At 41.0% G+C, this 16,708-nt stretch overlaps 1 protein-coding gene across 1 annotated transcript in view; it reads right to left on the reverse strand.

The window, feature by feature from the left end:
* Nucleotides 1–8,965, reverse strand: part of si:ch211-79k12.1 (uncharacterized protein LOC568891 homolog) — a 30,195-nt gene extending 21,230 nt beyond the window's left edge. The window contains 1 exon segment of the mRNA XM_028822626.2: nucleotides 8,804–8,965. Coding sequence (XP_028678459.1) covers nucleotides 8,804–8,861 — 58 coding nt within the window. The 5' untranslated portion in view covers nucleotides 8,862–8,965.
* Between the last annotated feature and the right edge of the window lie 7,743 nt (nucleotides 8,966–16,708).

A 16,708-nucleotide genomic window follows, 5' to 3' on the forward strand; every position in this document is an offset into this window, starting at 1 on the left:
CTAAAACAACTAGCCAGAAACACAATCAAAAATGAAAGTCAAAGCACAAAATCATTTAGCACTGAGAAATAATTAAGTAGCCCAATTCTAACACTGCAACAATGCAACTTTCTGGTGCCCCATGATGGTAACAACATCCACTGCTCTGCATAAAATGGCCACCAATAAAAAAAGAAGTGTAAAACAAAATGGTAGTCAGAAAACAGTAATGAATGAAAGAATTGATTTGACAAACCACAAAATAAACGATAATTATATATTACGGAGGTCCAAAAATGAATTGTTCTTTAAAACAAAAGAAAATCAATGCAAGAAGAAACTGGAATGTGGAGACAAGGAGAACATAAAATGCTAGATGTACAGTGAAGGGGGATCTGAATGCAGGGCCAGGGTCAGTGAGGCAGTAGCGCCATCTACTGACATTAATGCAAATCTTCTTTTTCATCTTCTTTCCTGATGGTCATAATGAGATTAAGTGGAGAAATTATTAATATTAGTTTTCTTAATTTTATAATTCTTGTAGCAACAGTGCACCCTGGATGGTAAGAAACATTTTTAAACAATCAACCATAACTCCTATTAGGAAAGAAATTTCATAACCACAGGGCTCCATTTAATAATAATAATAATAATAATAATACATTTTATTTAATAGGCGCCTTTCTTAACACTCAAGGTCACCTTACAATGAAATTAAACAACAGTAATGAGAAATAAAAACAAAGAGGATGATAAAATGAAACTGCAATAAGGTACAGAGGTAGAAGCAAACATCAAAGATAGCAGGCATTAACGGTATTAAATTCATAATTGGTATACCAGTTTGAAGAGATAAGTTTTGAGAGCAGTTTTAAAATGTATTATTGATTCTAGTTGACGGATATGAGAGGGAAGAGAATTCCAGAGTTGAGGAGCACAATGAGGGAATGCTTGAGCTCCCATAGAAGAGAGTTTGATGTGTGGTACAGAAATTAGAGATGCAGATGAGGATCTGAGTGAGCGCGAGGGAGTATATGTGTGTAGGAGATCAGTAAGGCTGTGGAGAGCTTGAAATGTTAAGAGCAGTATTTTGTATTGTAGCGTAAGAGCAGTATTTTGTATTGTAGCGATCTGTAGCGATAGTAGGGAGAAGGTTGAGGAGACCCTGGAGAGGTGGAGATGTGCTCTAGAGAGGAGAGGAATGAAGGTCAGTAGGAACAAGACAGAATACATGTGTGTGAATGAGAGGGAGGTCAGTGGAATGGTGAGGATGCAGGGAGTAGAGTTGGCAAAGGTGGATGAGTTTAAATACTTGGGATCAACAGTACAGAGTAATGGGGATTGTGGAAGAGAGGTGAAGAAGAGAGTGCAGGCAGGGTGGAATGGGTGGAGAAGAGTGTCAGGAGTAATTTGTGACAGACAGATATCAGCAAGAGTGAAAGGGAAGGTCTACAGGACGGTAGTGAGACCAGCTATGTTATGTGGGTTGGAGATGGTGGCACAGACCAAAGAACAGGAGACAGAGCTGGAGGTGGCAGAGTTAAAGATGCTAAGATTTGCATTGGGTGTGACGAGGATGGATAGGATTAGAAATGAGTACATTAGAGGGACAGCTCAAGTTGGACGGTTGGGAGACAAAGTCAGAGAGGCGAGATTGTGTTGGTTTGGACATGTGCAGAGGAGAGATGCTGGGTATATTGGGAGGATGTTAAGGATAGAGCTGCCAGGGAAGAGGGAAAGATGAAGGCCTAAGCGAAGATTTATGGATGTGGTGACATGCAGGTGATGGGTGTAACAGAACAAGATACAGAGGACAGAGAGATATGGAAGAAGATGATCCGCTGTGGCAACCCCTAAAGGGAGCAGCCAAAAGAAGAAGATTCTGTAGTAAACGGGGGGCCAGTGAACTTACTTACTTTAATTATGCAAAGCCAATAACACATTACAATCTATCTCCTAAAACTCTATTGACAATAATGTTCTGTGATTTTAAGGCAATATAAAACAAATAAACACTGTATAGGTAAAGCACTTGAAACGCTAAGGCTTGGGGACATCTACTATTCATCAATTTTAGGGTTGTGAGGAGCCAACGTTCATCACATTGGCATTGAATGCAAGAAAGGACTGTTGTGGGCTTTTTAATCCATCATTTTTCCCTAATTTTTTTCTCCATTAAGCAACACTCAATACCCCAGAATGAACAAAGCGAAAATTGAAAATTAGAAATTTATGCAAACCTATTCAAAATTATACAGTGAAATATGATGCTGACACAAGTATTCAGACCCTTTGCCGTGACAGTTGAGATTTAGCTCAGGTGCGGCCCTTTTCTGTTACTCCTTGAGATGTTTCTGCACCTTGTGTGGAGTCCATCTGTGGTCAATTCAATGGACCAGACAGAATTAGGAAAGGCACACAACTCTCTATAGATGGTCCCAGACTTGAGCCATGAGGTTGAAGGAATTGCCTGCAGAGCTTAGAGATAGGATTGTGTTAAGGCACAGATCTGGAGAAGGATACAAAAAGAGTAGGGTTGGAGATTTTCATGGGCACAGTTGTCTTCATACTTCAAACAACAACTCTTCCTAGAGCACCAACCAGGCAAACTGAGCAATCGTGAAAAAAGGGATCATAGTAAGACAATCAAATTGTGACTCTGGTGGAGCTCCAGAGAACCTGTGGACATGCATCACTCCACTGATCTGTGCTTTATGACAGAGTAATCAGACAGAAGCCCGTCCTCAGTAAAAGACACATGGAAGCCCCACTTGGACTTTGCAAAAAGGCAAAAACAAAAACTCTCTGGTCTGATGAACACAAGCTTGGAAACCAGGCAGCGCTCATTACTGGAGCAATACCACTGCACTGGTGATGTGTGGTGGCGGTGGCAGCATCATAATGTGGGGTTTTAATGGCTGCTAAAGGTGTTTCAACTAAGTACTGAGTGAAGAGTCTGAATACTGGTGACAGTGGGATATTCTTCAATAAACTGCTAAAAATTTCTAAAATCCTGGTTTTGCTTTGTCATTCTGTGGTATTGACTGTTGATTGATGAGGGGAAAAAAATAAAATTATTTTTAGCACAAGACAACATAAGAAAATGTAAATAAAGTGAAGGGTCCTTAATACTATGTGTATGACTATTTTAATTATTTTTCCATCTTACATTCATACCATTTACAGCCCGTTTCAATTTGGTTACATTTAACATCATTAAGTTTTGTTCCTGCAGCAAAAAGAGGAAGCACCAACTTGTTAATGCTGGGTCAGCTTTACTTTAAAAGACAGGCGATCAGATGGCTGTTTTTGACTTGGGATTTGAATTTTCTTTTTTCATCTTCCACATTCCATACCACAACATGACACTTGCTCTTTGTTTTGCCTGCTGTGATTCCCCGGCCTTTTGTTTTTCGTCTCTGACTAATTCCTTTCATAGCAGGAGAGGTGTGTTTCAAACTCGCACTCTGCACAAAGGGCAGCACTGCTTACTTCCTTAAGTTAAATCAACTATTCAATGCGGCTATTTATGAAGACTACGTCTATTCAAATATGTCACGGTGCTTTTCTATTCCCTGTGCAGGCACCTGTTGCATTTTTTGCTTGGCTTTTTTAAGTTTGGCTTCATATCTCTTGACGTGTGAACACATGGCTTAGCTACATCTATTTCTTATCTCTCCAGTTTCTGAACCCATTTATTCCTACCATGGGGTGAAGGAGGAGATGTCTGGGCAGGCAGCAACTTGTCATGGTGGTCACCAATGCAGTTTGTCTCTGTATTTTAAGTAATGCGTCTCCACATGTTTGCTAAATGCCACCCTCAGGGGTCACAGGGAACCAGCAGTGGGATTGTAGCCTACAACACAATGGCTTCAAGTGCTCAGCCACTGAATCAATCATACTGCTAGAGAAATAATATTATAGCAAGACAGATCACAAAGACACTGGCCAAAAAAATCCCATTGGACTTGTTACAGATACCAACGTAAACAGTTATCACGAACAAAACACACACACACACACACACACACAATTCCACAATCTTCCTACAAGATATTACTTTCTCATAAGCTTTTGACAAAACCACCAACTGTACACTCAGCTCTGATCAAATGACAGCGTCAGCAGCAGGTACCAGAAATGAAGTGTCCCTGAGTGGGTAACGTAAGTATTAGTTGTACTACCTAAAAGCTACATGTATTCAGTAAGAGAATATCTATCTATCTAAACCAATATGTATCTGTGTGTCTGAGTATCTGTGCATCCATCTTGCTGCTCTGTCATTCCGACAAGTGGTGTAGTATTAACATTTGGAGTAATAAATTGTCTTGCATTTGTCGCTGCAACAGATGGTGCATCACAACGAGTCGTAGTAATAAAATGCCTTGCATTTTTCATTCCAACAGATGGTGCTTCACAAAGATTTACAACTCTTTGTGATAAACCATCTGTTGGAATGACAAATGTAGGCTGTGTTATTACTACATGCATTACAAAATGTAATCCAATAGATGGCACACTGCAAATGTTAACACTAAAGTCCACATTGATTAGATTTCAACCTGTCTTATACAGGTAGCAGTTAGTCCACGTTAATGAAAAGATAAATGTCTGTGTGTCTTTCTGTGCATCCATCCAATTGCTAAGTCTCTGTCACTCCAAAAGACGGCAGATCACTAACATTTGTAGTAATAATATCCCTTGTATTTTTCATTCCAATAGATGGTGCATCATAAAGATTTACAACTCTTTGTGATAAACCATCTGTTGGAATGACAAATGTAGGGTATGTTATTACTACATGCATTACAAAATGTAATCCAATAGATGGCACACTGCAAATGTTAACACTAAAGTCCACATTGATTAGATTTCAACCTGTCTTATACAGGTAGCAGTTAGTCCACGTTAATGAAAAGATAAATGTCTGTGTGTCTTTCTGTGCATCCATCCAATTGCTAAGTCTCTGTCACTCCAAAAGATGGCATATCACTATCATTTGTGGTAATAAAATGCCTTGCATTTCTCATTCCAACAGATGGTGCATCACAAAGATTTGTAGATTTTTTTTACTACAAATCTTTGTGATGCCCCATCTGTTATAATGACAAACACAAGGCATTTTATTACTACATATACTTCAAAATGCAACCCAACAGATGGGGCACTGCAAATGTTAACTCTAAGGTCCATGTTGATTACTTCGATTTCAACCCATCTTACGCAGGTAGCACAGTTAGTCCACCTTAATAAAAAGATAGTATGACTACAAAATGCTCCATCTGTTAGAATGACAAATGCAATGCATTTTATCACAAGAAATGCTTGTAATGCTCTATCTATCGGAATAACAGGGACATAGCCACTGGACAGACACACAGATAACACAGATGTACAGACTGAGGTATGCCCCCATATTAAAAAAAAAATAAAAAAAAAATAAGAGGTTATTCAAACCAGAAACACACTACTTAGTAAAGTTATCCCATAGATAGACATGGCAGACCCAAAATGGTTAGTACTATTTAAAGATCTGCAAGCCCTTATTAATTCTTTTGCCTGAGTGGTGCCACTTAGCCCGATCTGCCAGTTAGATTTTTGACTTTGAATTTTCCACAAGGACAGCAGGTCCCTAGAGGTTTATTTGATCCAGCGTAACTTCACACTGGAGTTTTTATATTCTGTTACCATCTGTCTTTAAGCACAGTCACAATGTGATGCACTTTATCATGTACTAGTTTGGCAGTTTATTATTCCTGACTTTAATGGCCACTTCTTTGCATTTACCTTTAGTAATATGTGCAGTGTATGCTATAAAACGAGCTACTTTTAAAAGGTAGCATATAAAATTAAATCTGAACTGAATTCACTTGGCGTATGCTGGCATTGTGGTTAGCAATGCTGCCATTACTGCTTTAGGATTTTGGGTTCCAATGCCAGCTTTGTGCCCTGCGGTTTACTGGCGCCCTGTCCCGGGTTTGTTCCTGCCTTGCCCCCTATGCTAGCTGGGTTAGGCTCCAACCTGTGACCCTGGTCTGGATTGAGCGAGTTCGATAATGATATGGCATGATGTGCCAGCTTTGCCACTGACCAAAGATGTTTAATCTTAGAAGAAGACAGGAGATTAAATGCTGCGCAAATTTGGAATTTTGCAGTACTTCCCCCTGGTACCACAGAGAGGATTTCTGAGTAAGGTCTGTTCCCACAGCATATGCTCAGTTACATCATTGGTGCACTTCTTCAAAAATAACCTAATAACACAACCCAAGGAGTGCAGGAGTCGGAGGAATGGAATTCACCTTTTTATGGCGATTGCTGGCGAGTGGCTCTAAAAGGACAGTTTCTTCTAACATGCTGTTCAGGTCTTCAGTGCTGACCCGCAGCAGGCTCTCAGCGGCTTTCTCCCTTTGTCCGCTTACACATGCCACCTTGATATACCTATACCCTATGGGGTTTAGAAGCAATGCCGTATGCCATACTATCCCTGAGCTGACGCAAGGCCAGAGTCCAAATCCCAGAATCTCCAGTGGCCATGAATCCAGGCTGATGGACTCTAGCAGCTAAGAAGTGCAGTCAGAGTGGCCTCCAAATGCGGTGTCTGCGCCCAAACATCCCCACCTGCTGCTCACAGGGTTGCTTTACCTCCAGGTGTTCCTGCTCCCTCGTACAGTCCGCAGCCATCAGATGAGTGTGTCCATCTCAGGTCCGGACCCAGTAATGGTACACTACCCTCTCCTCAGAACCCTGGTCCATCAGCCAGGACATTCATGAGGTGACCTGGTGTGCCCTGCTTGATGTGAGCTATTGCTAGCACGATCAACGGGTCAACAGGCATTAGTGCTAAAGCAGTCATCTGGCTTGGGGTCGTTAGTCTGTTCTTCTTCAAACCACTGCCACCAATGTAATGACCCAGGGGGTATAGGAGACGTAGGAATGGAATGAGCCATTCTAAGCTGACTGCTGATGAATAGCCGTAAAAAGGACCATTGGCATCTTCCGATTCGCTTCAACCATGCCACTCAGGTCTTCAGTGGCATCCTTTTGTCTGTGCACACACACGTGACCCAGCTCCACCTCACTCTGTTCACTTGGGGACAGAGGCAACTCCTATGATACACTATTCCTCAAGGCCAGGGTCCATATTCAAGGCACCGAGCTGATGGGCTTTAGCAGCCCGGGGACACGATTGACGCGCACTCTTAAGTGATGTTGGTGCCCCCCCCCCCTTCTAACTGCTGCTCATGGGGCTGCTTGATTTCCCACCTCTCCAGGTACTCCCACCTCCTTGGGCAGCATGGCCCTCTCAGCGGTGCTACAATACTTAACAATAAACATGACTAAAGTTGCAGCCAGAGTAAAAGTATTTTAGTTCACTCAATGAGGAATTGTACTTTAAACAGCCTACACCATATGCTGGCCATCTGGAAAGGTGAATTGTGAATAAAACTCTCAGTAGGAGAGCTAATGCTAAATTACCACTACTGTGTAGTTAACCCTTTGTGTCTGCTGGGTCACATGTCACCAAATATCACAATATTCTAGTGAGAAGTACAGCTGTCTCGCAAACAGACTTTATGTTGGTGCATCTTGTACTTAAGTTACAAATGTCTGATGTGTTCATCTTTTACAGTTGGAGAACAAATTATGTGTCTCACTTGAGCACACAAAGTCAGAAAATGGAAAGAACTGAATTGGAAGTCTTGGGGCTTAATATCTAGTGCCTTATGCCATGGAGTTCCCACACTACTGAACTGTTGTCCTTGGTGATTTACTCTTTGTATAAAATTGTTTATCCTAAAACAATTTACATTTTTAAAAACAAAGATGCCTGAGTGGTTTTTCAGAGTGATGCCATAGGAGAACCATTTTTGATTTCCAAAAGACCTATCTACATAAAGGATCCAGAATGAAACCTTTATTTATTTAGATCTAAGTAACCATGAATAGATGGTAACACATTTGTGAAACACCAATGGGTGATGATTTTAAAAGAACTCTTGCTACATACAATAACACAGGCTAAACTCAGGTTTTCTTAATCTGAAGGTGTCCTCCTAGGTAGCCTACCACACACAAACGATTTCATTTTTTTTTTTGCACACATAAGGGATTTCTTCAAAGAACAACGAACCAACTTCACATGCAATGAAATCTCTGGTGCTTTGTCAGCCAATAGTCCTGCGAGGAATCACACAACCCAGGCAAGAATCATAAAGTGCTATTAAAGAACCATTACTTTTAAGACTGAAAGCTCATGTATCTGAAAAAGAATCGGTTTCCTGTTTACTGGAGATCAGAGCCTCACAAAAACCCCGAAGGAAATACCGAGAGAGAAAATGAAAGTGAACGACTCCGCCGATCATGAGAGCTGGCGTCGATCAGCTGATTGTCATCTGAAGCTGTCAGGTCTCCGAGCGCTGTAAAGAATGTCGTCCGTGTTGCTCGATACGGGACAGTATATTTTAAAGAAATATATATATATTTTTACATATATTTATATGTATATATGAGTGGCGAATTGACTTCAAGCGTAAGCTTTTCCGAAATGCGTAACACCTCGTCATTCGTTAGCAGCACAAGATTAAAGCAAGTTGCGTTCACTCAACAATCCAAACTCCTACATAATAAAATGAATTGATTTGCCTTTTATATAATATCGTTCTCGATACAAGGCGCTTTATTCTACAACAAGACAGCAGCGTAAGAACTGAAGGTGGGTGTCTCTGATTTCAGACTCCCAGAACAGGTCCACGACTCCACTTCTAGTTCGGTCAGTTCCAGTTAAAGTCAAATGGGACACCCACGCCGCACGAGTGATGCTTACCTTGAATTAGACTCAGCCAAGCCAGCCAGATCACTGCAAAACAAGAAACGGTCTTCATCGTTTAGGTTGTTTAAGTCTTCCTTCTGAAAAAGAAATGTACTTTTGTACTGCGACTGCAGTTTTTATAAATGTTAACCAAAAGGCGGGGCTACGAGTAAGTACAAGAACCGCAGAAGGCCGACAATCTCCTTACACGGAAGTAGGCGAGCCGACAATCACCTCTCGCTCAAGACACCCGACGTTCAGATTTACAAGAAACAGAAAGTGACGCACCTGATCAAATTGGTTGCGGGAAAAGGGTCACTTACGCTTCAGGTGTCCTGAGTGTTTTTCTCGTGTAAACAAACATGAAGTGACTGCAGTTTGTTTGGGGAGTGAATAAAGAGAGGCATCTTGTTGAAAAAGACAGATCGACGGGATTTGTTTCAAATTGTTTGCTAGGACTCCAAAATAAAGTGCTTGAGAGTGTGTGGGGGTCAGCAAATGTGAGATTGCTGAAACAACAAGAAAACGAACTCGCGGATGCACTGGGGCTCCGCGTTGCCACTAAATTTCATTAAACGCTGCGTTATACCGAATCCCGTTTAGGTGATAACTGATTGATCAACCCCAATAAAGTACAAAGGAGATCGGTGTCATCCATGTATTGTTAGCAATTGATGCAGTACAAGGATGTGTGAACGAGGCCAGTTAAAGCATCTGGCAAAAGAAAAAAAATAATGGAACCAAACCTGGATGGGACTAAATTCCTTCACAGAGTAGCAAACAGGCATTTGGAGTTGCCAAAAAATGGCCTAGGGAATTTGGATAATTGAACAGAGGCGTTTGTCTTTTGTTAAAACTGAAAATTAGGGTGACCCAACGCCATTTAACCCTTTGCTACGGAAACACTGTATAGAAGTATGCCAACTTTGCCAATCAGTTTCACTCAGATACCTGTACTGGGCAGGGCAAAACTCAGCTGCATCTTAACAAAGGCATGTCTTTTCCCAATGCTGTGGCAATTAAAGTGGTCCAAAAACATTTAACACTTTACAGTGACCATTTAACATTGGAGGACATCTTTTCAATTTGATATGGGAAGATGCCAGCTTTGCCAGGCAGTTTCCAGGTAACCACGTTGGGCTGTGGAAAAACTCAACTTCACCTTAACAAAGACATCTCTCATCTCACAAAACTGTAAAGATATGGGGTGACCAAAGCCATTTAACCCTTTACAGTGATCATTAAACATCACAGTAAATCACATTTACATATACTGGGCCAGTAAATTTCAAGCATGTACCCATGTTGGGCCTGGCAAAACTCAACTGCATTTTAACAAAAGCATCTATTGTTTCTCAGTACTGTAAAAATTAGGGTATTCCAACAGCATTTAACCTAATACAGTGACCATTTAATATCAGGGTAAATCTTTTTAATTAGATACGGGTAAGTGCCAACATTGCCAGTCAATTTCACCCATGCACCTGCATTGGTTTGGGCAAAACTCAGTTGCATCCATTCTAACAAATCTTTACTCAACACTGTGAAAGTTAAGGTGGTCCAACTTGATGTAACTCATTTGTACTTGCCAATGTTTAAAATATGAAATACTGATTCTTTCAACTAATGGGTCAAATTTAATTGATCGATTTTAATATTTACATTGCAGAATATTTTGTCTTGCAGTTAACATTAAATAAACAACTGTTTTGCACCTGCTGTGTGAATAAGTAGCTAACTGGAAGCGAATAGGTAGCTGTGGATAAGTAGAAAGCCTGAGCTGCTTTTGCACTTACAGTAAAATTCAAAGTCAGCACGAGGAGGACATGGAAACTCCACACTCGCAGTTAAATGTCCCGAATTCAAACTCGTTTCCTAGATCATTGTATCTCCTGGAGGAAGTCCGATATTTTTAGTTGTTTTTTTTTTTTTTTAACTTAGGCAGCTCAGTTTTGATCGTTAAATTTTATGCTGTTAAAAATAAGCAATTTGGGTTAAGGAATCTTAAAAGGTGAGTCAATTTAAATTAAGATACGAATTTTCCACCAGTAGCAACGACTTGTTAATAATTTTAAAATGTGGCTGAGATGAAAACCAACACCCACGGACCGAGGAGATGGGTCTAAATCTAACTGAAGAGGCTAACACTCCGCTGAGTCCGAGAACCCCGATATAAACGCCTCGTTCAGAAGGCCATCAGTTCGGTATGAAACAGCCCGGCGTCGCCTAAGCAAGTAAGAATTTTGCTGAACTCTGAGCACGTGACAGTAATGACCCAATCAACTGGCCAAGACTTAACAAGGCACTTTGGAACATAGACATAGAATTACCAGACGCCTCTTGACCAGCAGCATCGTACGTCAACGTCGCCGCCATATTGCGAGTGGCACTGCTGTGGCGTGAAGTAATGGATAAAGATGCCTCACGCATGTGCTGCTTGGGACTGTACAAACCGCTGTACGCTCCAAACCAGATCCCAGGGATTACATTTCATAGGTAAAGCTGAACAATTTTTTTGGTTATATTTGGCCGTTTTATAATCTTAACTTTAGCTACGCCAGGCTAAGATAGCAAAGCTATGCATTTATGTGCTCAAGTGAGCCTCCAAACAACGTTTTGGCTAAACGTATTTAGTCACTAACTAGATTGTTGTTAGCTGTTAACATTTCTCAAACTTTGAAAGTTTCCCAAAGAAATCCACCTCAGGAAGCAGTGGCAGGTAGCCCTTAGATGGGATTTTGAGAAAGCTGTCCTGTGATGTGTGCCGTGCTAGTTTGGTAACACATTCTGTACCGGCATCATATGATCAAAGCTACCACTTGCTCACATTAAAAAAAAGAAATGGAGGACTGATGATTCCTTCTGAGGGTACAGTCAAGGTGGTCAAAGTAGCTGAGCGTGTTATCCGACAGTCGACATCAGAGCAAGCTGTCAGAGTATCTTTGATCAATCAGTTTGTTCGGGCTGAGATTGGTTCAGATGATGTGTTTTTTTCTCAAGGAGCACATTGGGGAAACACAATTTGAAATTGACAACCATCATTTTATGCTCATATCTTTAGTTGTGTCTGTCTTCCACAAACTAAGGCTGCACCATATTGCCAGACTGAATACTCTCAAATTACAGAGTGGCAACACACAGAAAAAGCTATGGAAGACAGTTCTGTTTCATGGGTTTTAAATCCTATCCTGTATATATTTAAATAACCACATTGTGTGTGTGTGCGTGTGTGTGTGAGAGATTGAGAGACGAATGAGTGAAATGTTTTCAGAAATTAAAAAGCCAATTTGTATACAATAAAATTGTTTATTTTTGTCATTGAGTGTATTGTTTCACTGTTAAAAGAAAGAAAAACAAAGATAACTGGCAGTAACAGCGCAAAATTCACAATTGGTATACCAGTTTGAAAAGATAAGTTTTGAGGTTAGTTTTAAAATGTGATATTGAATCGAGCTGACGTATATGAGAGGGAAGAGAACTCTCGAGTTGAGGAGCACAATGAGAGACGCTCGAGCTCCCATAGCGCTGAGTTTGATGTGCGGTACAGAAAGTCGAGCTGCAGATGAGGATCTGAGTGAGTGAGAGAAGTGCAAGTCTGTAGGAGATCAGTGAGGTTGTGGAGAGCTTTAAATGTTAAGAGCAGTATTGTGTATTGTATTCTGTAGTTAACAGGGAGCCAGTGAAGCTGAGAGAGAATAGGTGTAATATGTTCAGTGGATTTAGAACAGCAGGTTATTATCCTGGCAGCAGAATTTTGAAGACGTTGGCTGGGATTGGCTCCAGCAGACCCCCGTGACCCTGTGTTCGGATTCAGCGGGTTGGAAAATGGATGGATGGATGTAAGCGATGGATAAATTTTTGTGGGATGCCAGATAGAATAGCGTTACAGTAATCGCGATGGATAAGTTTTTGTGGGATGCCAGATAGAATAGCGTTACAGTAATCGCGATGGATAAGTTTTTGTGGGATGCCAGATAGAATAGCGTTACAGTAATCTATACGTGAGGTGACTCGGGCATTAACCAATACTTCAGTACTGTGTTGCATAAGAACAGGACAAAGTCTAGAAATGTTTCAGAGATGGAAGAAGGCAGTCCGAGAAATGTTTCTTATATGGGAGGAATTAATAATAATTATTATTATTTAATAATTGTCATTATTAGTGTATAAATGGATATAAATAATTGCATTTAAACGATTCACCAAAATCTGTTGTATGTGAACGATACTGTTTTAAACGTTATTGTTTTTCATCAGAAAATCCGGTTTCCACGTCTACCATTATTAGTTTAAATGGCACTTTTGCCACTCGCGGCGTCTATCTATATATGTCTATGCTTTGGAAGACAGCTGAGTCCTTGAAGACATTTTTAGTTCTTCCCATCTTTCCAAGTTAATAATTCGTACCACATGTGCTCACCGCCAACCCTGCCATTTATGTACTGTTACGGTTCAGGATGAGTTGGAAGGCAACATCAGAATGATGTGTGGATTAAAACTAATATTGTGGCGTATTTAACAAAATCGTTAACACGGTAAGACAATAAGTTAATTCATTTATGTGTGTGTTGCATTGTATTAAGTAAAAGGTGAATATCAGATGAATGTTACCCCAGAATAGGCTCCTACTGTCTGCAATCCTAAATTTCAATACAATGGATAATTAAAGTATAGCAAATCTGTTGTGAATGTTCAAAAAATGGGTTTAATGTGTAGCAACTGGTAATGCATCGCCAGTATTGAGAGCAAAATATATAAATGCGTGTTATCGTGATATCACTGTTATTTCGAATAAAGGCACTGCAGCTCAAACACGCGCCGTTCCGCTGACTTTCCTGACTCCGTCGGTGGAGGTGAACGCGCCGATCGAAGCGCCGGCGTCTGTTGTTGCCAGGCAGAGTCTACGCGATCGAGATGATTTTTTTTTTTTGTTCTAAAAGCCAATAAAATCCCGGAAGAGCACCTCCTACTACCTGCGCTGGTTATGCAAATATTTTAATAAAAGCAATTATTTTCCAAGCCCATTTTATTGCAGCCCGAGCCTTTCCACGGGAAGGTTTTAATAAAAGGCTAACCTTTGGGATGCCTCAGTAACTTTCAGGGGGTTTTCACATCGAAACGTCGCAATTTTGTTTGACCTCTGGAAAGGTGTGGGTGGGCATTGTCGGATTTTAGTTAAATGGAGCGACCTGATAATTTAAATATTTTTAGTACAAATCAAAGAAAAGAAAACGAAGCCGTAAACATTCTTTTACAAGTCCTTGTGGCAAAAGGCGCTGCAAACTACTAAAGCTACTATCTTTGATTGCAGTTTCTGTAAAGTCCTATGTAAATACGGGCCTTTATAATAAGTATATCATTTACTAATATTATTAGTAATATTGGTGATATGTGCTCTGTAGACCAGGGGTCCCCAACTCCAGTCCTGCAGGTTTTCATTCTAACCGTTTTCTTAATTGGTGACCTGTTTGGCTCCTAATTAACTTATTTTGAATTAATTTTAATTGACTTGCTCTTGAAGACTCGGCCCTCTTAACTGTTTTTTTCCCATAATTAGCTGCCAAACAATAATGAGATACAAAATGAACCAAAACATGACCAACAAACTGTGACCATCATACAATATCTCTAAATAAATAAAGAAAGGTGAAGGTCTCAGGAATGCTGATCAGCTCAGGTCCCCAAAACATTTTAACAGCGCGCTTAGAAACGAGGAAATCTACAATTCTGGAAATGTCTGCTATTGCATAATGAGAGTAGCAACAAGCCATGAAATTAAAGAATGGGTTTAATAAACAACAAGAATCAGAGCCTAATTAAGCAACTGGTTGGAGTGAAATTGGTTGGAGTTTGAGGCCCTGACTTATTTGGTCTTCTGTTGGCTCCTTCACTTCACATTTCATTTCTGTTTGGGTGCCACTTAAGAAAAGAAATGAAGCAATTCAGAGGAACGATGAAGAAATTCTGGAGAACAAATCTTGAAAAAGTAAGTCAATTAAAATTAATTCAAAAGAAGTTCATTAGCAGCAAAAACAGGTCACTAATTAAGAAAATGGTTACAATGAAGACCTGCCACCACTGGGACCCTCCAGGACTGGAGTTGGTGACCCCTGCTGTAGACTGACATGACCACACAATAGGTACTGCCACACTTTACCAGCACTTAATTCAGGATGGAACACATCACATTTATAATCAAGTCCTTCATACACTCTTCGCAGTGGGTAACAGCAGTCACCACCATCACTTTGGAGTGGAGTGTCATGGAAGTGCATGTGCTGAAGTCAAACATCAATCTCCTTGGGCCTCTGCTCACTGTTCTCCTCCACTGCCACCACTCATTCCTGAATATGCACCCACACAAGCACACACAGCCCCTGCTACACAAGGCAGAAGATTACTTGCCACCACAAACACATAGGAACACTCTTAAAAATCCATCCATCCATCTTCCAACCCGATGAATCCGAACACAGGGTCACGGGGGTCTGCTGGAGCCAATCCCAGCCAACACAGGTGACAAGGCAGGTACCAATCCTGGGCAGGGCGCCAACCCACTGCAGGACCATCCATTATCCAACCCGCTATATCCTAACTACAGGGTCACGTGGGTCTGTTGGAGCCAATCCCAGCCAACACAGGGAGCAAGGCAGGAAACCAACCCTGGGTAGGCCGCCACATACACACACCCACACACTAGGGACAATTTAGAATCGCCAATGCACCTAACCTGCATGTCTTTGGACTGTGGGAGGAAACCCACGCAGACACGGGGAGAACATGCAAACTCCACGCAGGTCTCTGAACTGCGAGGCAGAAGCGCTACCCACTGCTCCACCGTGCCGCCCACTCTTAAAAATAAAGGTGCCAAAGCAACATCATATGAGAACCTAAAAGAAGCATCCACAAGAAGGCTCCAGATTGAACTTGAATTTGTATTTATTTAGGCAGATAACATTCTTCATAAATACCCATGAGTAGATGATAACAGTCATTCTGTAACCCGCTTTGCCCTGAACAGGGTCACGGTGGTGGTGCTGAAGCCTATCCCAGCTACCATAGAGTGCAAGGCAGGAACAAACCCTGAAGAGGGCGCTAGTCCATCATAGGGTGAACACACACACACACTCACCCCAAACACACACATTATAACAGATACGTGAAATCCCAATGGGTTCCTGATTCTTAAAGGACTCTTTGCTGGATTCAATAACACAGCCTAAGTTCCTTCTTCCAGATCTCTCAGTATCCTGCTGTAGCCAACTATGCATTAAAGATTTATGTTTTCTCCACATTTTAGGAATCTTTTTTAAGCGTAAAAGAACCAATTTCTCAGAATATAATGGTTCTTTGTTGTGCAACAGATCCACGAGGCACCAAGTAAAGTGCCATGAAAGAGCAGTTAGAGTGAAGGACAGAATAAACTCTGAAGCTCTGAGGCTTTGGCCAAAGTGCTCAGCATAGTAAGAAAAAAATTCACACATTTTGCATTAGGGAAGAAAATAATGAACATTCTGTATATTCTGCATTATATTAAACCAGTAACGGCGCACTGCAAATACACTTGACTTATAATTTTCATTCTCTTTCTCTGTACATTTAGCATTCATTTGCTCAGAGGTTGATGCGCTTGGTGCTTCCTGAGCAGCTCTTCTTTTCTCCACCCTAGCGGTCCGCTTCTTCTCATCTTTCGTCTGCATCTTTTCACGTTAAAACTGATTAAGTCAGTGTTTGTGTTGTGATTACTTAGTAAGTTTCCTTTAATTTTTCACATAAGTTGGCACTTGAGTCTTCAATCTGCCTCAAGAATGATTTAAGATCTAAAGAGGTAAGGGAAGTGATGGCAAAGGTGGTAGGGGTGAGAACGGTGCCTGTACGCATGTGCCGCATGGCCGCTGCCGAAAGTTGATTCTACATCCA

Source organism: Erpetoichthys calabaricus, chromosome 17 (genome assembly GCF_900747795.2).
Source record: "Erpetoichthys calabaricus chromosome 17, fErpCal1.3, whole genome shotgun sequence".
Lineage (NCBI taxonomy): Eukaryota > Metazoa > Chordata > Cladistia > Polypteriformes > Polypteridae > Erpetoichthys > Erpetoichthys calabaricus.